At 41.5% G+C, this 22,954-nt stretch overlaps 1 protein-coding gene across 1 annotated transcript in view; it reads left to right on the forward strand.

Moving 5' to 3' along the window:
* Positions 1 to 22,954, forward strand: part of ADAMTS12 (ADAM metallopeptidase with thrombospondin type 1 motif 12) — a 170,428-nt gene that overhangs the window by 107,286 nt on the left and 40,188 nt on the right. The window contains exons 10-14 of the mRNA XM_050913345.1: positions 273 to 365; positions 592 to 737; positions 1,566 to 1,735; positions 11,107 to 11,240; positions 18,552 to 18,672. Of these exons, the coding sequence (XP_050769302.1) occupies positions 273 to 365; positions 592 to 737; positions 1,566 to 1,735; positions 11,107 to 11,240; positions 18,552 to 18,672 (664 nt within the window). The remainder of the gene's footprint in view (positions 1 to 272; positions 366 to 591; positions 738 to 1,565; positions 1,736 to 11,106; positions 11,241 to 18,551; positions 18,673 to 22,954) is intronic.

Here is a 22,954-nt window from a genome sequence, read left to right on the forward strand (position 1 = left end):
TGAACTCACATAGTTCAGGTAATTCACTTGATAGAAAGTATTCACCATTTTGTATTTGTCAAATAGTCCCTCCTTGTACACTAATGAGGAGTATCTAAATTTGGACCCTCGGTGGGTCCTAACTCATGGAAAACCCTGAACATCTGTCTCTGGAAACACAGCCCTTATAAGGCTTTGTAAATGAATGTACAAAACTGTGGGAGACTTTTGAAAATCTTGGCCATAGGAGTTCAGCTCTGCTTCAGACTGCTGCAGTTTTCTTTCTTTTCCAGAACCTTTGCCAAACACTCTGGTGCTCAGTGAAAGGCTCCTGCCGCTCCAAACTGGATGCAGCTGCAGATGGAACTCGGTGCGGAGAAAACAAGGTGACCGTGAGCTGTGCTGCCTGCAAGCTGTGCTGCCTGCAAAAGGGCAGCAGAGGCACCATGAGTAGCTCTGCCGCTGTTCAGTGTGGAAGAGGGGCATCCTGTGACATCTCCATTTACATTTCCGCTTAAGTTTTCGACCTTCTGGGACTGAAATAACAATTCACAATAACATTTTCCTCCAATAATGATCTTAAGCTGTTTGTCCTTTCTCTTCTCTCTTCAGTGGTGCTTCTCTGGTGAGTGCATTACAGTAGGCAAGACTCCCGAAGCAGTCCATGGCGGATGGGGCGTTTGGTCGTCCTGGTCCCATTGCACAAGGACATGTGGGGCAGGAGTTCAGAGCGCAGAGAGACCATGCGATAGCCCAGAGTAAGCTGAGTGCACAATCTTTTCTTACCTCGTATGCAAGATCTTTGAGGTACTTATGACATTGGAACCTCTTTTGTATGAGACTGTTATCAGCAAGTGCCACAGCAAGACACTGAACACCTCTCCTTCCCAGTTAAGCATACCTGTGTGAAATTCAGTTGGCTCACCTTTTACAATCATCATCTCGTTCTTTAATCCTTACCCTCCATGGAGCTTATTTCTACACAAAATGAAAAAAAGCCTTTAGCATTCAGGATTTGCAGAAATAATAAAAATGTTGCTTTAATAATACTGCCATGAATAAATACTTGTCCTCAAACACCGGCTGAGAACAGTAGCTAGCAATCTGTTCCTGAGGGAAATCAAGGACTCACCTTTCATGTTTTGTTCTAGTCATCAGCTTTGTTTGAGCTTCAGACACGAGTTGACAGGTACAGAACATGAAAGGCAGAATTTTCTAATACGTATCTGAGTTCATGAAGACCTTACATCTCATTTTCAGAAATCACTAAGAGGGTGCCTAACAGCAGAAATCACTTGGCTTTTCTGGAAGAAAAATATGGTATTTTGGGGGAGTTAATCTGATAAGGTAATTTGTTGTGAGCTCAGCTGTGCAATGTACCAAGCACTTCTTTGGGATACAGGGTTTGTCTAGATCTCTGTGCTCCATACTGACATGTTTGGGTACTTGAACATGTGAACGGTATCTCTACCCTGTCAAGGATTCAGATTCACCTTGTTATCCCATTGCAACCTGAAAGACATTGCACTTTTAAAACTATCTTTTACCCAGAATCTCATGTCCCAATCTCAATGTTCCCTTTCTAGACCACAGTTTGGAGGAGACTATTGCACTGGAGAAAGGAAACGCTATCGCATGTGTAACGTTAGCCCCTGTCGCAAAGGCTTGCCAACCTTTCGTCAGATGCAGTGCAGTGAATTTGATACAGTTCCATACCAGAACGAATTCTACCACTGGGTTCCTGTTTATAACACAGGTATGAAGCTACAAATTATATCTTGTATAAAAAGTCAAATTTAAAGACCTATGAGAAACCTCTATGAGGACAGGAAGTCACTGAATTATAAGTCTTTTAATTAATTAGAGAGAAAAATCTGGTGTGCCTCCATACGCAGGCGTGCCTTTTGTGTATACACAAAGGCAGCGGTTCTCCTCTACGTATAGATGTGTTTGCAAAGCTTTGGTGATAACGGCTGTGAGTGTAACTAGCCCAGTTCCTGGAAAGATGTGGCACTAAGAAAAGCTGTTGAAGTCACGTCTATGCTAATTGTTTGGGATAGACCTAAACCATCTTTTCCGATGTCAACGGCAGAACAAGAAGTACAGTAACATAGTATGGAGCTGCATGTTTGGGCCTGCAGGCGTCACTGCACCCAATAAGCAGAGCTGTTCCGCTGCACAAATGTGGCTTTACTACTTCCAAACTCAGATCTGCATGGTAAGTGACCTGGCACCACACCGAGGAAGTAATACCTCAACAGGTTCAGTATCGTACTGCCCTGTATCGTAGAGACAGAATCGATGCCTCTGCCTTATAACTTGCTTTGTAACAGCTAGTTACTAAATACAGGGGTAATAGTTATTACCATGCAGTTTGATTCTTGGTGTATGCATAAATGTAAGGTGTAGATTACCCAGTAGAAGCTAGCAATATAATTTTTTTATGAAAAAATAAATCAGTTAGGGAAGTGAAGCTCAGGATTCAACTTTCAATTTCGTCTGCCAGTAGTATTTTTCAGCATGTTCATTGCATTGTCACAGTTATTGACAGTTCTGAGTAGGTTCCCTAAATTTCAGCTACTGATTCAATTTCATCTAACAAATACACCATTGAAGATGAACCTGGAGCAGACAGACTTGCAGGAAAATTTCTGATGAAAGAAAATACGGTTGATAGAAAAAGACTTTTTCAGAAGGACTCCCAGTAAAACAAACCAAGGTAAATGCTAACAGCCTAAGGCTTAGTCCAAAGCCAGACTCATAAACCATTTTCTGCAGTCATCTGTCACTGAAATGGGGATTCTAGTCCTCTCTGTTACTCACGTGTACCACTGCAGGGTACAGCCTTGGTTCTGTTCATGTCCTGTCTAGGGCAGTGCTACGGAACTGGTAGTTCTGCATGTGTATTTGTTGCAGAAGGTCTGCTTTTAAAGGGCATTACGAATCACGAATCAAATGCTTCCTGCGTGCTGGAAGGCAGGCCTATGGTGTGTCCATGCCATATTTCAAATAGAGCTGCTTGGAGCTTTACAGACAATTTTAAAATGCTGCATTGTTGAGCCTGATGTATTTCATCTGGAACATCCTGGGTTTCAGTGACCTTTTGCAAAATCCTTCAAATAGCAAGGAAATATTTTTTCTGTGGCTTGAAAAGCTTTTTGACTGTTTTCACCTGTCTTCTCAGCAGCCAGAACTTCAGTCTAGAGTTACGTGTCTCCCCCGTGATCTGTGAGGTCCTTAATGTTTGCAACTTCATTCTTACATTCCATTAACAGCATTTGAAGTGTTTTCTTGCTGCTAAACTCTAACTTAGAAAAATCCTGGCTTCCTCAGATAGGCAGGCTCTCCCGGGAACACTCATCTAAGCAGGGAGTTGGCCAAATCCTGTGCTGCTCCTTCATCTGACATCATCATTGTATGACAGGGTGGGTGACTGTCATGGGCACGCTGCTTCCAGTTTTGTCCAGCCAGCGTTACCTACTGCACTGAAATACATCTGAGAGTTTTCCTCCCACCTCAGTTTCAAATATTCTTTCACCTTCCATCGGTTGCTAAAGGTGTCCTGGGCAAAATAACTTCAAACAGGGTCATGAAACAGTGCTCTCTCTGTGAGATGGGGCAGTTTGAGCCTTTCTTGGGTTTGTCCTAAACAAACCAAGACTTTAAACAAAAGCAAACCAACAGCCTCTTGTAAGCCCTACACAAAAAAGAGGTGATGTTTCAGGGTTCTGGAGACTTAATCACCATGTCCACCATGTGTACTCCAACCTTTGTCAGTGTACACCAGCTTCTCTTACTTTTCCCCTTAAGTGGTGCAATTTAACAATTGCAAAGACTTCTCACAGCACTCTGTTACTACTTTAGCTTGCCGCCAAGAAGGTTTTGGCTTGTGTGCTGGGTTGACCCTGGCTGGACACCAGATGCCCACCAAAGCCACTCTGTCACTCCCCTGCTCAGTAGGACGAGGGAGAGAAAATACAACGAAAGGCTTATGAGTCAGATAAGGACAGGGAGAGATCATTCACCAATTACCATCATGGGCAAAACAGACTCGACTTGGGGAAAATTCATTTAATTTATTACCAATCAAATCAGAGTAGGATAGTGAGAAATAAAACCAAATCTTAAAAACACCTTCTCCCCACCCCTCCCTTCTTCCCAGGCTTAACTTTACTCCCAAATTTTCTACCTCCTCCCCCCCAGTGGTGCAGGGGGATGGGGAATGGGGGTTTCGGTCAGTTCGTCAGACGTTGTTTCTGCCGCTCCTTCCTCCCCAGGGGGAGGACTCCTCACACTCTTCCCCTGCGCCAGCATGGGGTCCCTCCCACAGGAGAAAGTCCTCCACGGACTTCTCCAGCATGAGTCCTTCCCACAGGCTACAGTTCTTCATGAACTGTTCCAGCATGGGTTCCTTCCACGGAGTGCAGTCCTTCAGGAACAGACTGCTGCAGTGTGGGTCCCCCACAGGGTCACAAGTCCTGCCGGCAAACCTGCTCCAGCATGGGCTCCTCTTTCCACGGGTCCACAGGTCCTGCCAGGAGCCTGCTCCAGCGCGGTCTTCCCACGGGGTCACAGCCTCCTTCGGGCATCCGCCTGCTCTGGTGTGGGGTCCTCCACGGGCTGCAGGTGGATATCTGCTCCACCGTTCACCTGCATGGGGTGCAGGGGGACAGCCTGCCTCACCATGGTCTTCACCACAGGCTGCAGGGGAATCTCTGCTCCGGCGCCTGGAGAGTTGTTTCTCTCACATTTTCTCACTCCTCTTTCCAGCTGCTGTTGTGCAGGTTTTTTCCCCCCCCTTCTTAAATCTGTTATCCCAGAGATGCTACCACCGTTGCTGATGGGCTCGGCCTTGGCCAGCAGCGGGTCCGTCTTGGAGCCGGCTGGAACTGGCTCTATCGGACATGGGGGAAGCTTCTAGCAGGTTCTCACAGAAGCCACCCCTGTAGCCCCCCTCACTACCAAAAGCTTGCCACGCAAACCCAGTACAGCTTGTGTTTTATTATCAGGCATTTTAAATTCTCTCGTGCTGCACATGGGATATAAGGGGAAGAGAAAATATCACAAAGCTTTACCAAACCCTGAGTGCACATAACAGTTTTTGTTTGGAAGCATCCAGTTGAGGAAATGAAACCATGAGCTAGACATTTTGTGACATTTTAGACATTCTGTGTTCCTTCATCCTTCTGGAAAACAGTAAATGATCTAGATGGTCAGAATTTTCTCTCCTGGCTTTAATTTCATAGCTTACATAAGCCAGTTCTAATGAATGTCACATAATTAAACACTGTCATAATGTCCTTATCTGTTGTGTAAATAGTACCTTCGCAAAAGTACAAAGACTCTTTTTTGAATAGCTTATGATTTAATATAAGGTGAGATGCAACAAGCAGCTTTAACAAGCAACCTGGCAGAAAAGCAGTGAATGACATCTCACTGTTACCTAGGCTAACTATATTTAAGGTTCCAATTGAGATTTTTCCCTTCTGTTTTAAATGAGTTTAGGCCTGTTGAGGAACTTTTATAGTCCTGTTGTGGGTTTGCTCCAGAGCACAGAAACCCATGTGCTCAAGCTGGAGCACCTGAGTATTCCTGGGAGTCTTAAAATGAAGGGGACTTCCAAGTTCAAGGGTGGATAAAGCATCCAGCAGCTCTGACCAGGATATTTTCTGAATTGTTCTCATGACTCAGGCCCCTACTTTGACACTTTAGTCAGACTTTGGTGCTAATCTACTTCTCTTGCCATCAGGCTGACCCCACGTTTATTTATTTCATACCATTTGACAAATTACATTTATTTGAATCTGATAGCTTCTCAGGGCTTAAGTTCCATGTAGTATGTATGAGTCCTACATTGAATTATATAAATACATTTCTTTTCTCAGTCAGTGTCAGGATCATCTTATGTACTGGCAAATAGCTGTTATGTTGCTACAGTGTTTTAAATTTCATATTTCTTCCAAAATATGTCTGTGTATCAAGTAAGATCTGTAGTGATACAGTTGCAGGGGCTGAATATAAATATCTGATAATCCATCTTAATAAATAAATTAAAAACACAATAAAAATGTTTTCATGGAAAACCTATGTCAGAACATTCAGACCACCTCAACAATGCATGATCAGTAAAGTTACAATGAACGTCAATGTAGAACTACAGTACATGGATATAGCTATTTATCTACCTACATTGCTAACAACATGAGATAATGTTTCTGCTGTCACTGGTTTGAAATTAAACTTTCTTTTGGAGTTCCAAGCTTGGTTAAAGTGATAAAGTAGCTTCACCTCAGCTTTTTTCCCCCGTTTTGTCTGTGTTTGGTAATTGTCTTTTCTAATTCTCTTTGTTTTGGATTTCCGCAACCATTCTGAGTTCTCACAGAGGTGAGAAGATGCCCACCTCTTTTCTTCCTTGTGAAGCAGGAAAAAGTATTGAACCCTTGCCTTCTGCTGGCAGACACATTAATCACATCCTTCTCAGTCACGTTAAGCTGGATCGTTCCTGTGAACTCATGGGAGTCAGCTGCGAGGGAAACAAATGTAAATTGAGAAGGGGATATGTTCCTTTCTAGTTATCTTCATGTTGTTCCGTTTACACTTGGTGAATCTGAACTCCATTATAATATACAGAGGGGAAAACAATCACATGCCTGAATTTTAAGATTTTTACTCAGCTTTGCTGGCTTGCTTCCTCAGTCCCGTTCTGATTACAAATAAGTTACTAGGCACTTATGGGAGCTCTGTGGCTTGGGGTTCCATTACATCTGGGTTTCTTCTATGTTTTAGAGGATTGATCTTGTTGCTATTCAAATTAGCAGCATAATCTTGATGCAGGATATGGGCACTACAGATGAAAAAAAGGATGTAATTTTTCTAGGCTGCTGAGTGTTGGTGGCACCTCAACTAAAATCTTATGTCCAGCTAGGACCAACGCACTGCCAGAAAGTTGCAGCCAAACTGGAGGAGGTTTACAAGAGAGCAACAAGGAAGTCAAATGATTTCAAAAACGTAGTTTATGGGAAAGCTTGACAAGAACAAGTTTTACTCTAGAAAAGAGAAGATGGAGTGAGTTAAATGCCAACTACTTGAAGACACTTTCTAAGGGTATTTAGCATGCATATCCCTGAGCTAGTAGAGATACAGGCTAGCAAGACTGCATGGCTCTGTGCAGTGTTGTGCTCGGGTCTGGAAGAAGCTGTCAAGATCCAAGCAGTTCTGTGCCCTTGTTAACTGACTTTGAAAAGCAGGACCCCGTGGTCTTATCAGCTGAGTTTGAATGTAGCTCTTCTGCTTTCAAACTTGGATTTGGCATCAAGTTTTCTTTCACTGTACTTCATACTGCAACTTCCCATCCCCTCCACTCAAGCAGTACAGGTATCCCCAGAGAGAGACGGATCCAGCAGTTTTTCATGTCCATGAAAGGTGGGACAAGCAGTAACAGCCAAAACAGCACGAGGGAACTTTAGGTTACACATGAAGAAATCTTCGTTGCCGTATAGGTGCTTAAACTTTAGAGCAGGTTAGAGGGTTTGAGGAATGAGTATTATCATTGTTGATATAAATACAGTCTAAGCAGGAGCAGTCTTAAGTGGCTTTTGATTCTGCTTTGGTGTGGAAGGATGGGTAAAATCCTGTAGGCTTTATGCAGGCAGAAATCAGCTCTGTTTAAATGGGAATTCAGTGTGCTTTTTGTGAATAAGGATTGTGTGAACGTGGTCATTACTGAGTATTCACAGATTGGATCTAGTATTTCATGCATATGCTGGATTGCAAGAATTTCTGTATATTTTGGCCTAAAAGTTACTAAGATGACAACCTTTTTGTTAAAGTCTCGTCATGAATTAATCAAATTTACTGAAGTAACGGAAACTAAACCAGCTGCTTTAATGAGTTACTTCTGAGCAACCCTAGTGCTCATATTGATCTCAGTTTAGTCTTTTTAGATTTTCAGGACTGAAATAAGATTTAGAAAATCTGAATTCAGTGTGAGTCTTTGCTTTCAAGTTCCTCCATCATTTCAGGAAGTGTATTTATTTTGCTTGTGTGTCAGTTCGCTATCTGAAAATAGGAGATGAAAGTGATTTCTACATCTGTATCTGTTTTGTGTTTAAAATGTTAGACTTTTTGAGGACAGTGGCTGATTCTGGTACAGTTTCTTTACGGTCCTAGAATGAGGGAGCCCTGATCTTTTGTCAGGTCCCTGAGCTCAGCAGTAAAAAAATAGTAACGATAGATAAGTAAATAATTTTAGAAAACGAATGGCTGATACAGTGCAAGCATGATTTCCTCAGTGGTGCCCTAAGCAACCTTCTATGCAGACAAAATATCAAAATAACTTGAAGAATGACAGGAGTATAAATATTGGATAGGATTGAGTTTGTGGGGAGGGAGCAATATCTTCTCATTTCCAGTGGGGCTCAGTAGAAAACTGATAGGAAGAAAAGCAATACAAAATTTGTGGGTACAGGTAGGATCTAATTTTAGATCAGTTACTACAATTAGGAAAACCAGGAGAGCTTTCATGCCTAGAAAGCCCTTCTTTGAATCATGAACCTTTGCAAGTCTGAAAGTTTGCTTGTTATTTATTTTTACTTTTTATTTTGTCTTAGTAAGGGCATTATCATTCTCTACAACATTTTTCTGAGTTACATACCTAGAGCATCATAGTTATGACAGGAATATGTCAGCAGTCAGCACTGCCTGCTTTTTCTTGCTCAGTGATTTCTGAAATTAAATTGGATACCATCTTGCTTGTTATATCAACAGCTAGGGAGGAGGTACAGATATCAAGCTGCTGCTCTACATATTTCATTACAAACAATGTAAAAGCTCAAATGGCTTTCTGCAAAGTCTGTGTCTGTCAGGACTGATTCTGAGCGGGTAACAGACTAGCTGGAATTCTGGAATTCTCCTTTCCATAAGGGTATTGTGCTTTGTGTTTAAAACATGGTGCATTGAGAAGGTAAGCAAGGTGAAACAAAACTTAGAGCAGTAATCAAATTAGCCACATGGCCAGAAAGAGATTTCTGCAGATAGAAGTAAAATTACTGGTATCACTTATCATGACAGTTCTTATCAGTACTGATGGATGTTATGGCCGGCAGTTTTCACAGAGGGACTGAGGGCTGGTAAGGATTACAAACCTTATGTTCTTGGCTGAGACTCTTTTGTAGCTCCATCTCTGTCGATATTCTTGAACATGACTCACATCACCTTGAATTCCACCAGTTTTATAACCTTGGTTCATGTGTGTCCTCTGCCTCTAATCACTCTATTGGCCTTTACGAAGGCATCTTTGTTTGAGAAGCCACAAGCACAACATTGTTGTCAGTCCTAAGGTGCCATTTTAGCTCTACCGACAAGAGGGAAAACACAAAACTCCTCATTAAGATTTTGGATTTCCTTTAGTGTCCCCTTTTTTATTTTTTGGATCCCAGTTCTGCAGAGATGCTGTTTATGTGGATGAGATTCATGGTTTTAAAGCTCAGGCTGTGTAGGATTCAGTCCTTAAGCTTCAAGCACTTTGGGGGCAGGAGCTGCTGTCACTTTTGCGCACTGCATGGTGGTGTGTATGTGTTGGTGCTGTACAAACTAGAGCAGTGAGAGCAAATTTCCCCCTTCAAAAGAATAAACCCTTTTATAGGAAATTATTTGGTTTCTTTGCATTACCAGAAGTTTGAATTTCTCTCATTACTAGAAATTCCTCTAATTTTAAACACAGTTCTTTGCCAGGTCAAGAAAGGAGGAAGAGGAGGAAGAGGGAGAAAGAAATTCATTAGCCAGGATGTAGAAGATTTATAGTTACCCCGCATCCCTCTGAGACCAAGGGAGTGGCTTTTGTCAGCTCTGTCAGGCACAGGATGAAACTGTCCCTCAGCAGAGGCACCTCTGCAGCACACAGGGAGATTGTACTAAAATGGCTCAATAATGGTGCCTTGAAGTCCCTCCTGACTGGCTGTTTTAAGGCCCACTACTTTGCTCAGCAAAGCATTTCACCTTGCTGAGCATGAACAAATTGCTTTAGCACTTGGCTAGACTGGGGTCTTGGAATAGACCAAAACCAGAAGACAGGTCCTCTGTTGCTGTCCCTCATCTATATGACAGCGGATAATTTTTTTTTTTGGTCAGATAGCCCTGGCTCTGCTGGAGGGTTTCCAGGGAGTGATACAAGAGCGGGGATTATATCTGTCTTTGCTTTGACCCTGGTTTCAGTTCTAACTCACCTTCCACGTACACAACTTATTTATGAAACTTGTGTCCTTTGACTCTCCAAGGCCTGAGTTTCAAAATCTCCCATTCCCAAGGGCCAGTGTCTGTGAGGCAGGGCAGTGTGTGTTTGGCTGCTCTTACTCCATGGATGGGATAGACTAAGGCTGGTCCATTGCAGAAAATATTGTTTCAGAGACCCACAGATTGCTTTTGCTACAGCTTTTTCCTGTTACTTCTGTGCACATCTATCCAAGAACAGCCTGGGTCTGTCAGACCTGCCAATATTATCCCCATTTCGTAAGTTGCCAAGCAGGAAAAAAGTCCGGTGTTTGAAATAGTTTATTAAGTGCCAGCAGATAGTTGAAAATAGGCAGTGATGTGACACTCTGCCGACATGCAGAAGATAAGAAGCAACCGTTTGACTGCTCTCTGAGAGACGCTAGCAGCAGTGATGAGCAGTTATAAATTATCTCTGAAATCACTCAGTCATCAGCTGGTGGAAAACTGTTGCTTGTCAGTGCCCTTAGCAATCTCACCCCCAAATTCCTCCTTTCCCCTCACTAATGACAGTTGGTTTTGCTGGTTTCTGGTCCCTTTCTCCATCACAGCTGACAGCCTCATTACTGCTCGACTCAGCCAGCTGGCTGTTAGCGTACCAGTAATGGAGAGCATGGAGGCATGAGGGCACCAGCCTCCAACTGCTTCCTAGAAGTCCACAAGTGGCATTTATCAGGCCTGTGTCACTCTGTCAGCAATACGACCCTGGCTCTGCTAACTGCTTCTAATTAGGCCATTTCTGTCAAATGGCAGGGAAAATGAGTGGAAGGTGCAGTAGAGACGTACTGTCATTCGCTGTGCATTGCAGTTCAATGTCCTGCTGAAGTATTTTCTGAGAAAGTATCTTTGTTTGCCTTTCAGCAAACCCCTGTGAGCTCCACTGTCGCCCAATAGACGGCCATTTTTCAGAGAAGATGCTTGATGCAGTCATTGATGGTACTCCTTGCTTTGAAGGAAGGCACAGCCGAGATATCTGTATTAATGGCATGTGTAAGGTATTGGGTATGTTTGCATGTTTCCTTCTCTACAATTCTATTTTAGAAAGTTACGAAAAAATGTTTAACAAATTATTTTGGAGGATCGAGGCCAAGTACTCCATTTTATCACATTTTTAATGATCATTGAAACAAGTTTATAGAAACAGCTTTTCTAAATAGACATAAGAGTCATTTCCATCCTTTTTAATGAATCCATTAGACTGAGTACTAATTACTTTTGGTACCTTTTAACTCCTCTCTTCTTCTTCTGTTGTTTTAAAACATCAGTTTAAAAAATCTGTTTGTTTCTGATGAGATGTTTTCACAAAGGATTGTAGCTTTAGGGTTGTAATTGGTGTCACCACTCTCTGTGGTTTTTTAATGAAAATGCAGTTTAACATTACACATTATGTAGCAGCTCTGAACTGACTTGTAATAGGATTAGACATTTGCACTTGAGGGCAGAAAAAATTATTTTAGTTTACAACAGTAAATTGAATAATGCTGTACAATGAGATAATGGGCCAGCACAGAGTATATGGTCAATAGTGTTCTGTTTATTGAAGAATAAGTATAAAGTTCTCTGTATATTCTGCATGTTGGTAGTAGGTTTCCAGGATGATGTGTGTGTTTGTGGCATTTGAAGGTGTGTTCTGTAAATGCTGGAACACCCACAGTCTTAGCATTGGTTTTAGTGAATTTCTCATAAATAAAATGAGTACTTTACTTGTAGGGGATGTATTTACAACTACGGTTTATTTCTTCAAACTGGGGATTTGTGTCCTGTAATCCCTTGAAGCTTGATAGTTTTTTTGCTTTTAACATCTTTGGAAACAAAAGCAGGACTTGGTGTGTTGTGGAAACTATATTAGCTTACTGTAGGGAGCTTGGGATTGTATATCCTAAGTCATTGAATCATACAAAAATGCAACTAGAAGGGACTTCAAGAAGTCATCTGTTTCATCCCTTTACAGGATCATGTTCCTTTTTCGACATTTTTCACGTTCTTTTCTTAAAGACTTCTAGTGATGGAAACTCCACATTTTTAGTAGGTCATTGGTATACCCTCTTTGAAGACTTTCTATTTTAATAGAATGCCAGTGCCTCAGAGAGCAGCAATAAAATATTTGTTTTAAGCTTTCCTTGCAGGACATGCATTTGTGAAAGGCAGTTACTGAGACCCTGCTCAAATTCACAGTGAAGAGATTCTGCTTGACTTTGCTGAGAGCCAGGATGGGCCTTGTAACTATGATGGTGAAAGACCTGACCTGGCCTTGAGCAGTTCAAGCCAGATGGAAACACATCTTTAGCATATTGAAACACGTAGTAAATGTTGCGTGCCATATCAGTGCTTTTGACCTTCACTTGGAAGAGGCCAAGGGCTAAACTCAGAAGGCTGTCTTTATGATGTTACACTTTCATTTTCTGATTTCCAGCCCAGGTGGACTGGGATCACTATGGTTAATTTTAGTTTCCGTATGCTTTCTGTATTGAACCTTGCCCGTGACAGTTCAAATTTATACCTATTTTAGAAATAGAAAAACTTAATTCATCAGAAGCGATAGATCAGAGGTGAAAGGAAAGCTAATTCTCATTACAGTTTGTAGATACTAGATACACTTTAGCATCAATAGTTCTGGGGACTCAAAGCCTTTCTGAAGAATTTCCTCCAAGGTACTGGTGCTGTCATAAATACAGTTTTGTCAACATTTCACATGTTGACTACTGCTTCACATCTTCTGACAGACAGATTTGACTGGAGTCAGAATCACGAAGTGAACAATATAATCATGCAGCTGCCACAAATGAGACCAAATAGCACACATTTCTGAAAAATAGCGTGCTTTTATCTGAAATAGGTACCCAACATAACACTTGAGGAGAAGCTTTTTCAAGTATTTCCGTATAATTCACTAGTTTTTAGTCCAGATAGTTAAACACAATACATACATTACAGGTCACGGTGAATAAATCTGGAAATGCATTTAATATAATTAGTCTGGTACATCATTCTTGTGTGCCGATAGCAACATGTTGCTAATGATGTGAAAAAGGAGTTCACAAACGTTAGTGGCGATGTCTATTAAAGCCCTGTTCTGGTTTTCAGTACTATATCTCACAAAAGCATTTCACGTTTGTTCTGAGTACTAAAATAACACTTCACTTAGGTCTGAAATGGAGCAAAAAATTAAAATGGTGAGATGCCGTACATTAGATCCACTGTCTATATTGCTCACGTGTTAGTGCGCAGAGTAGGTATTTTTTAAAAACCTAGTTCAGAGTTTTCCTAGTGGATTTGTCAAAACAAGATAAATAGAATCAGATTCAATCAAGAATTTAATCTCCTAAATTCAGCTGATTTCAATCTGATTTTGCAGTTTACCATGGTTTTGGTCAGAGCAATCAGAGAAATTGGTCTTATCATGAGGGCTAAATGTGGATTGAGATGCCTTGTTTTAGCTACCTGGGGTATACTGGATACTTTCCTAGCCACCTTGGCAAAGCCATAATGTGCATCTTCAAGTGGGAAGTAAGTGCAAACACACACAAGTGTTGATTGACTTGGCCCTTGCAATTTGTCCAATATATGGGTCCTAATTTTTTAGAAGTGCCACCTATGCGTCAGTGCAGAAGTAAGCCTTACCAGTGAGATGTTGGTATGGTATTCCTTTAGAACTTGCCTCATCGATTCAAAGACAGGGTAGAACTGTTAACTCATTTGAGGGCCTGGCGTATAAAATAGCTGGGTCTTCTCTCAGCTTTGTCCCTACACAGAAGAGGAGTTCCCTAAACGCATGTAATGCTGTTAAATCACTCAGTGCTGGAACCAGTGGCTGCAAAGGGGGATCTCAAAGCTATGTGCCTGCAGTTGCAACCATGTTTTGTTCCAGGTGGTGCTAATAAGGAGATGAGAGATGCGGTCCCCTTAATCCTTTTATTGTATTTGCACCTAGCCTGGCCTTCCTTCAGGTACCTTCTTAGAGCCTCTGCTGTCATGATAGCTGACTCATAAACAGCTTTGAGTGGAGGGAGTCAACAAGATCTGTCAGTAATTTAATCTAAAATCATCAAGATATACCATGACTAGTTTGCTATTTAACCATATTCCTCCATGCTCATCCTTTGAGTGTCACTTTTTTCCCTTTATTTGGAAGATCTTTAAAGCACATATCCTGTCTTCCTGTGTTTTAAATTATACATCACCAGTGCACTCTTAATTCTTACTAGAGCAGTCAGTTGCTCCCCCAGTGTTAGTAAGCAAAGATACTGCCATCAGAGTATGTTTGTTGAGCAGTGATACGTACATGACTGAGGAGTTTGGTCAAATACAAGCCATAGCATTGTCTAAAAGTGAAGGCTTACATGGTGTACACACTGAGAGCGTGCAGACACTGAGGGTGGAGGACCTGGCTTCTCTGCTGTTTCTAACAGGCATTCTTCTCCCGCACAGAATTTTAATAGGCTTAAATGACCTTCAGTCATGCAAATCTGTGATCTGTTCTCTGTGGTAATTCACGATTGTTATGTTGAGAGACTAACACTGTATTGGACAATTACACAGCTGTGTAGTACTAGGGAGGAAAGTGGTTTTTTTCTCTTGCTGAAAAGCAAATTACACATCTCTGATTTTTTGTAGTAGCTTTACTACCTCTCACTATGGTTCATTCTCCTCCTCCCAGTGCTAGCCCGACAGGACATTGATTCAGACCCACCTAGACAAATTATAAGAGAAACAGGCACATCAGGACACATTTCTCCCCATTCAAGGCAATGTCATGGCCAACATGACATGAACATGATTTCTTTATTTGGAGACCAGTGGGGGAGACAAACGGAAGGAAGAGCTTAAAAGTGCAATATATCATCCACGTAACTTTGATATTCAGGCAGTACATCCAGCCCGTACCCTTCAGCGACAGCAAGGACTTTTTGTATCTGCCCCCCGCTGCCAATCTGACACAAAAGTCTCTCCCTGTGGAAGTGGCAAAAGGGTAATATCTCTGGCTGTTTTCCCTTTAGTAACTGAGCAGCAGAAAAGAAATTGTTTCTCCTTCCTGTAATGTAGCCAGGAAATTCAGGTCATTATCTCTCCCTCCGCACTGTGTGCTGGGACCAGAAATAAAGCTAGTCTCAGGTGTGTCAAAAAGGCTCTTGGTGAATGGGGCAATGGCAAAGGGCTGCATGGAGGGATGCTAATTTGCACTGCACGTGCTATGGCACACAGTGGTTGCTGTAGCACAGCATGTTTCACTGGCAGAGGGTGCACAAGCACATACGTGTGCAAAAGAATCAGAGCCTAATTGCTGCTGATTTTTTTCTTGTTTTATAACCTGCATTTAGTCGCCAGATCCCTTTTAACAGGCAATTTGGCAGAAATTTAAGGCACATTATTTAAGGCAGTTTTAGAAAATATGCCTACTGTGCATCTAGAAGAATCAGAAGAATGAGGAAAGTAACTATAGGGGAGGAGGAAGCATCTAGAAATTAATCTAATGGATGACAAAAATAATGTGATACTCACTGGAGCAGGAAAGTAAAACATGGCCTGGAAATTAAAGTTCATGTAAATGTACTTAGAATGAATGACTACTGGAGCTGTTTATTCTGACACATGAGAATATACACTTTGTGATGGTCATTAATGGCCTTGTAAGATGAGGCCCTGTTGCTAGAATGAAGGTCATTGCACCACCAGCAGCACCCCAGAGCTAGGGAATAAAATGAAGGCTTTATTTACTGTGACACAGTAAATTGCCTGCCCTGCCACAGTTGTCTGCAGTGCCTCATTCTTGGGGATCCCTGCACCTCACCCTGCTGCATGTATAGGTAAGTCTGTGATGTCTGATCAGATACAAACTATGTTTCAAATATCAGAGGAAAAACAAAATACAAGCTTCTGTGGTTATAACTGGAAGGGACAAAGGGATTCCCTTCATGTCATAGCGATGTCGTATTTTGATGCCATGGATGTGTTGCTAAAGCAAATGTATGGCCAAGAGGGAAAGATCTGAGCTGATTCTGACTGAGCTGATACAGAGTACGGCCCACGCAGAGACACTAATTGGCACCCCAAAGGCAGGAAACTGATGATACTGTGGTGCTGCTACTGGACTCATTTGCTAGTGCCAGTGCAGTAGTTCAGGACTAATTTGTTCAGCATTTGGGAATTTTTATACTACACAGTAATCCCAAGGGAGGTAGACTCAGTGATGTTCATTTCAAAATGTCTGATGGACAGCCTGAACTAGATAAATTATTTCTAGGTGCAACCACTCAAACAAGCATGAACAGTAAATAAAGATGAACAGAAACCTCTTCAATTTGGCAAAAAAGATACAATTTGAAGACAAGTAATTTTTTTTAAGACGCTCCAAAACACTTGTTAGTAATATGTTATAATAGCAGAACATGAAGTGCAAGGGTTCCATTTTCAGATTTTCCCCAGCTTCGTGTTTAATAGTGAATATATGCCTAGAATAGAAAATAAACTTCAACTTTCAGGACTCCCAGAGAGGGTGATTACTCCTCTGGTCTAGTAATAAACCTAATAGCAATGACTTTACTAACTGTGTGTCGATAATTAAAAAATGTACTGATAGTATGGTAAATATACTTCCGAATGCATCTCTTTAAGAAAATAGCTACACACCTACCTCTTTAAATTCCTAGGAATTGTTAAATGTAAACTGCAGTGCATCTGTAGATAGCAGGTGAAGAGTCAGATCTGAACTCTTGGCAAGATAAAGAAACATCCTGTACTTATCACAGTGGCATCTGTGTACTTTGAATACTTCATTAAATCCATCCTTGGTCAAATAGCTACATGCTTGGAGGCAAAAATGTAGTCACCTTCTTAACATGTGCTTATCTCTGTAATGTTCTGTACTGCTCATAAGCATGGTCCTTGGTGCCGAGATGTGTCTGTGTGAAAGACAGACTATTACCAAACTTTCCCTTTTTTGAAAGTAGCCTTCGCTGAAAGGAGAGAGAAGGTGAGGCTGCTGCAGAACCTTTTGGCATGGCCATTGTTTTTCAGAGCAGGTATCAAAGGTGCTGGCTAAGTGTTGGCATTAAGTGATGGCTGAGTCTTTTTTGAATCCTCTGTAAAAACGCAAGTGACATGGTTTAACACCATTTGTAACTTGAGGCCTTTCCTTGCTTCCATTTTTGCAGCTTCTCTAGCTGTTCATTAAATCACTGGTGCATAGAGGAAAAGTTCAGGTGTTTCCTGAGCTGAAAATGATGGAAAAAAATTAGAGAATGCAGGAGCCTTTATATCTAGATTAGTCTAATAGATGGATTTTCCTGTCAGAAGCTTACAGAAGATTGCAGTAGCTGATGTACTGGAGGTAAAATAAGATCAAAATCAAATGAGGGGATACCCAGATTTTCATACATCAAGAGAGTGTTATAGAAGTTGTCAGGTATCACACCTGAAAGCTTATTTTGAGAAAAATCAGCTGAGAAAAACTTTACATACCACCAGACTTATTGTTATTCATCTAAATCACAGGCCTCCAGATATCTTAGATACTATTAACAACCATTAAGTGTTGGACATAAGGTTGTGTTCTGCAACCTAGCTAGTTTTTGAAGAGAGGCAAAAACCACCCCAAAACCAAATGAAGGTTTTGTTGAAGTTTAAAGGTATTAGTGCACAGAATTTTTGGTTTGGGCAAGGAAGAAGTTTTGTCCTGACTCAGTATGAATAAATTTTTCTCTCACTTTCTCCCTGTAGCAAGCATGAACTAGAAAATCGGTCTTTACCAGAACTTGTTCTTGACCCATTCCCCCATGCTGGCAAGCTGGAGAAGCAGCTGTCATGGGTATAAAACTTCATGCCTGCTGAAGAGTTTCTCTTTGCCAGGGGGTTTGACTGCAGTAGAGGTTCTGCACTGTCTCACAGCCACAAAAAGCTGACACAGAGATTTCAGTTCTGTTACTGCATTGTATTCCTGGGAAGGTACGGATGCTTCTACAACATAAGAAAGCAGACACCAATCTTATATGTATTGGCCAATCCTAGATGTTGAGGCCATTTGGGTGGCACGTTTCCATCTCAAGTAACTGGTCACTACTGTATGTTTCATGACATGGTGGTGGTTGTTGCTTGTTTGTTTGTTTGTTTTTCACCTTCATATCATACACATGAGTTTGACCTAGATAGAACTATCTCTACTATTAGTTTGTTTATATAGGATATATACTCTTCCACAAAATTGATTCTCCCCCTTCTTAGAAGAGCAGAGTACACTGAAGGCAGCAATACATGAGGTCTGAGTATTTCATTGTGGATGCCACATTTATTCTGAAACTTTTTCCTTCTAGGCTATTGGCTGTGATTATGAGATAAATTCCAACGCAACCGAAGACCAGTGTGGAGTTTGCCTGGGAGATGGCTCTGCTTGTCGTACAGTGAAGATGATGTTTAATCAAAGTGAAGGATTTGGTAAAATGGGTTATTCTTTTAAACTCTTCAGTTGGTGAAATCATTTCTCTACATAAAAAGGATTAAGCAATTCTCATTGCTAACTGAGTGATTGATCCACGTAGGAAATTGTAAATGGGTGTTTCATAGTGAGTCATGCTTCTGCCAGAAAAGATCTGTGGTCTGTGCTTTTTAAGTTCACCTTGTCTAATAAAAATCATGTCAGAGACCAACAGGCCCTATGCAAGTTACGCAGATGATAATAAAAGCCAAAATAGCAAGTGCATTTGCAAAATGAATGTAATTTATCGCCCTGGAAAATCTGGACCAAATCTCTGAACAGTGTAGAGCACCAAGAAAATGCGGGAGTGAGTGGTTTGGGGATTCATTTCTAAGTGTCATAAATCTGATAGCCATTGGCTCTGGTGGCCATGTGCCACCTCTTCCCCATGCAGAATTTTGCACTTCTGGTTGCTCTAAAATTTTCTCTGGGATGCCTCTGGCTTGAAAGGGAAGAAAAGTAACTCCCTGCAGAGTTAAGGTGGTCTGAATCAGCACTCAGAGGACTGAGCCTTTCTTCACTGACAGCAGTGAGACGTTCAGGCTTTAAGTTGCCTTGTGTGGGATGAACGGGAGCCAGAGAGTCTAGAAGAGGCAGTGGGAGACTAAAACTGAGTGAGAACCATGGTGGTGAGCTGGAGATGGAAGAGACAGCCAGGATGAACAGCTTTGAATGGGAAACCAGCACAGGAGGGGGAGAGGTGAGAAGATGGGGCACTGGAGAGTGTGCTTAGAGCAAGGTCTGTGGCTGAAGAAAGAGGATGGTGCAGAGATGTGAAGTCTCTGAGCAATATTTGAAGTATGTGAGCAATAATTGGTACTGTGCTAGTGAGGAGGGAGAAACTGTGGTGAGGGTGTGGCTTTGGCTGGCTTTTAGGTTTGTGGGTTTTTTTAATAAAATAATTCTAATTTGCACAAATATGATTTGTGCTAATAATTTAGAGCTGGTTTGAGAAAATTTTCCAAAGTTTGGGGGAAAAGCACTTTTAGTATTTCAGGTTTTTTTCTGTACTGTGTACTTGGCTTTGCTTTCCTCCTCTCCGTATCCCACAGGTGAACTGTGAAGATGCCTGCAACCATGCAGGAGTGCAGGCTGTATATGTGTGTGAGATTTACAAAGGAAAATCTAGAGCTCCCTCTCCTCCAATACTACAGTAATCCTCCAGCCTCTGATCTTTTGCTTCTGCTACTTTAAAATTCTCTCTTCCTTTGACTGTGCGTGGGTTCTCCAAGGCTGCAGATGATGTGAAGTTTATTTTCATATAACAGTTTTACTAAAAAGGTCCAGTACTGTAATACGTGGGAGGATAAGTGCCTCTTATTTTATTTAAATTCATTTTGTGTTTAATCCTCACTTAGTTTTTCCTTGCCCCAAGATTCAGTAAGCCTCACTGACAGATACTGCTGCGGAATACTGAGTGTTAAGTAAAATTATTTCATCACTTTCTTTAGATTCAGTAAAAAATGGATTGATTCTGCAGATTCTTTCCCTTCTACAGATGTTGACTCCATTGCAGACAAAATAAGGAAAAGTGTCAGGAAAGGCATGGGTTGGTGGGCTCTTCAGCTTTTAAGACAATGTGTGGATCTTGCAGATGTTTACAGGTGTTAAATAGAATAGGAAAATGGTTTTGTTCACAGTATCTGTCTGGCTTCTTTTTGTCTCTGACAGGTACTGTGGTGTTCTGTCTTGCGGTACAGATTTATGGCAGAGTGGCTACTGAACAGTTTATGTAAACATAAAGACTTCAGGCTCATAAATTCAATATAGGTAACAAAACTGGACCAAAGCTTGCTGCCAGTCACTGGCACGGAAGATTTGAAGAGTTTTTTTCTATGTTTAATGGCACAGAGAAATACGAAATCAAAGCTAATATGTTTTGATTTAAAGCTTTATTCAGAACCTAAGTCCAGCAGGGCCTTTCTTGGGTCTGGTGCTGTAGCAATGTGTAGTCTGTCTGCAAGTTGACTAAGTTGCCAGGTCAGACTAATGAAATGCTAGGAAAGAGTTTTAATAATTCAGCCTTTCACTGCAGGGCAGGGTGATCAGTTTTATCTGAAGTCTTACCACCTCATGTTCAGAAAGAGAAGTTTTAAAATCTGTATTATTACTTGGATTTTCTTTAAAATTCTTTGTCTTTCCTGTGGATGCAAAATGGGAATAGCAGTCCAGGGGCTCCCCGCACAGCCACAGGAATGGCAGCATCATCTGTATAATGGATTCCATTAGAGTTTCATGATGGAAAACAAATCAGAGGTCTGATGTGCACAAATGGTCTCAGCTGTTGACACTAATATTAGCAAGTACCTCGTCTGCACCTCGTTTTCAGGAGGTTTGTTTGAAAATCATTTAAGTTGCTTCAGCTGAACTCTTATGGCAGAAAGGTTGCAACATGAGCAGGGCATTGAAAAGCAAGGTCTAGGCCTGGGCAAAGAAGTCACAAGCTCTCTTGTTGTTAAGGTAGAAGAAATCTGCTTTTATTTTGAGGTGGAGTATTTAAAAGTCGAAATCCCTGTTCTTACTCATGTTGTTGTGATGAATGCAAAGGAGTATTACTGTGTACAGCAAAATGTTTGCACGGTGTGCAAACTCTTTTGGAAGGAGATTAAATTGTGCTGCTGGATGAGAAGAAGCATTAGGGTAGGAGAATGAGGCACAAGGGACCGGGGTTTAGGACTGTGGCAAGCGCAGGGAGTGTGGACTAAACGGATAGCCAAAAGGGGGAATGAGGTGAGGATCAGACAAGATATCTGGCTGGGAAGGAGGAGTGGCTAGGAAACAAGTGGTGGTCAGAAGGATGGGTAATTGTCCTGTCTTCACCCTTTTGTGTGTGTAGGGGGAAATGAATTTTCCAACTTCCAGTAGCAAATTTATGAAAATTAGGAAATGAGGGATTGTACAATAGGGGTGGAGGTGTCTTACTTTGCCAGTCAGAAGGCAAGATCAGGTGCATGTCACTCCTGTGAAGGGCTGAATTTCAGCAAAGGGATGGGCAAACAAGGAAACTGTGGCTATACTCACCCTAACCTGGAGGTTTATCCTGGTCCCATTATCTCCTGACCAGCTTAGCCGGGACTGAATCAATGTGTGCCATGGTCTCCTTGCTACCTGTTTCCTTTTCATCTAACCAAAGTGCAGACGGAGATCTGGTATGTGCCTGAACCTAGCCCAGAGATGGAGTCTGGACATAGCCATGATGCAAATACTGATCTGAGAGACTGGAAGGTCTCCTGGATCGTCACTTAGGAGACTGTATCTAGACTATAATTTTTTTCCTATTACCATCACACACTGCAGTGCTCCCTCTGTTCCATGGGAAGGCTGTATGCAACCATACCTTAACTGGCAAACCCGATATGCCACTGCGAGCCTGTGCTGTTTTCCATGTAATATTCTTGTGGTAGTGCCTAGAGTCTGGCTTAAAGGAAAATTGTGCCTCAGGAACGTGTGTTTTTAAGAGAGAGAAGCTTGCAGATACAACAAACTTGAGAGCAGGATGGGAGCTGTTGTGATAAGGAGAAATAGCCAGATCTGATTATCATCTGATCTGCAATACTGTGCTAACCACCTGAATGACATTACTCCTCTCTCTCAGCAATGGGAAAAGAGAGCAAGCTCTTCAGTCCTAGTAGAGCTGTGCCTACAACAAGGGTTGCATGAATTTATTCATGTTGTACTCTCGTCTGTGTTAGGAGCATATAGATTTAATTTTAATTAAAAAGGGAAAGATTAATAGCATCTGAGAGTTGCCATTTCACAAGTGCGTGGTAGCACCCACAATATGGATGCTCCAGGATTTAATGAGCACAGCATGTAGGTTAGACAGCTGACCTTTTGACTGTTATTGAATCTCAGATCTCTAGATCTTTATCAGATGAAACCATATAACCAGGAACAATTATGTAAACACAGTCCACATCGTTCTTAAACAAAAATTTATTATGTTGAGTGACAAACTCAAAAGCTTGCTGCTGATTAGCTTTGCTTTCAAAAGCAGATAACATTCATTGGGAATTAGTGTGAGGTTCTGGGAAATCAGGAGATAATTTAGCTAGCCAAAAAAGGGAGGGCCAGGGAGAAGGGAGTGTGATACATTGACCAAATGGTAACATCTATCACCAGACAGTTGCAATACATTTAAAATCAGTTTTATGAGCAACAGCAGGTGATTCAGACAAAAATAAATATGCAAACACTTGAGAGGATACAGATTTTTATATTACAACAGAAAGAAAATTATGG

Source organism: Gymnogyps californianus, chromosome Z (genome assembly GCF_018139145.2).
Source record: "Gymnogyps californianus isolate 813 chromosome Z, ASM1813914v2, whole genome shotgun sequence".
Taxonomy (NCBI): Eukaryota; Metazoa; Chordata; class Aves; order Accipitriformes; family Cathartidae; genus Gymnogyps; species Gymnogyps californianus.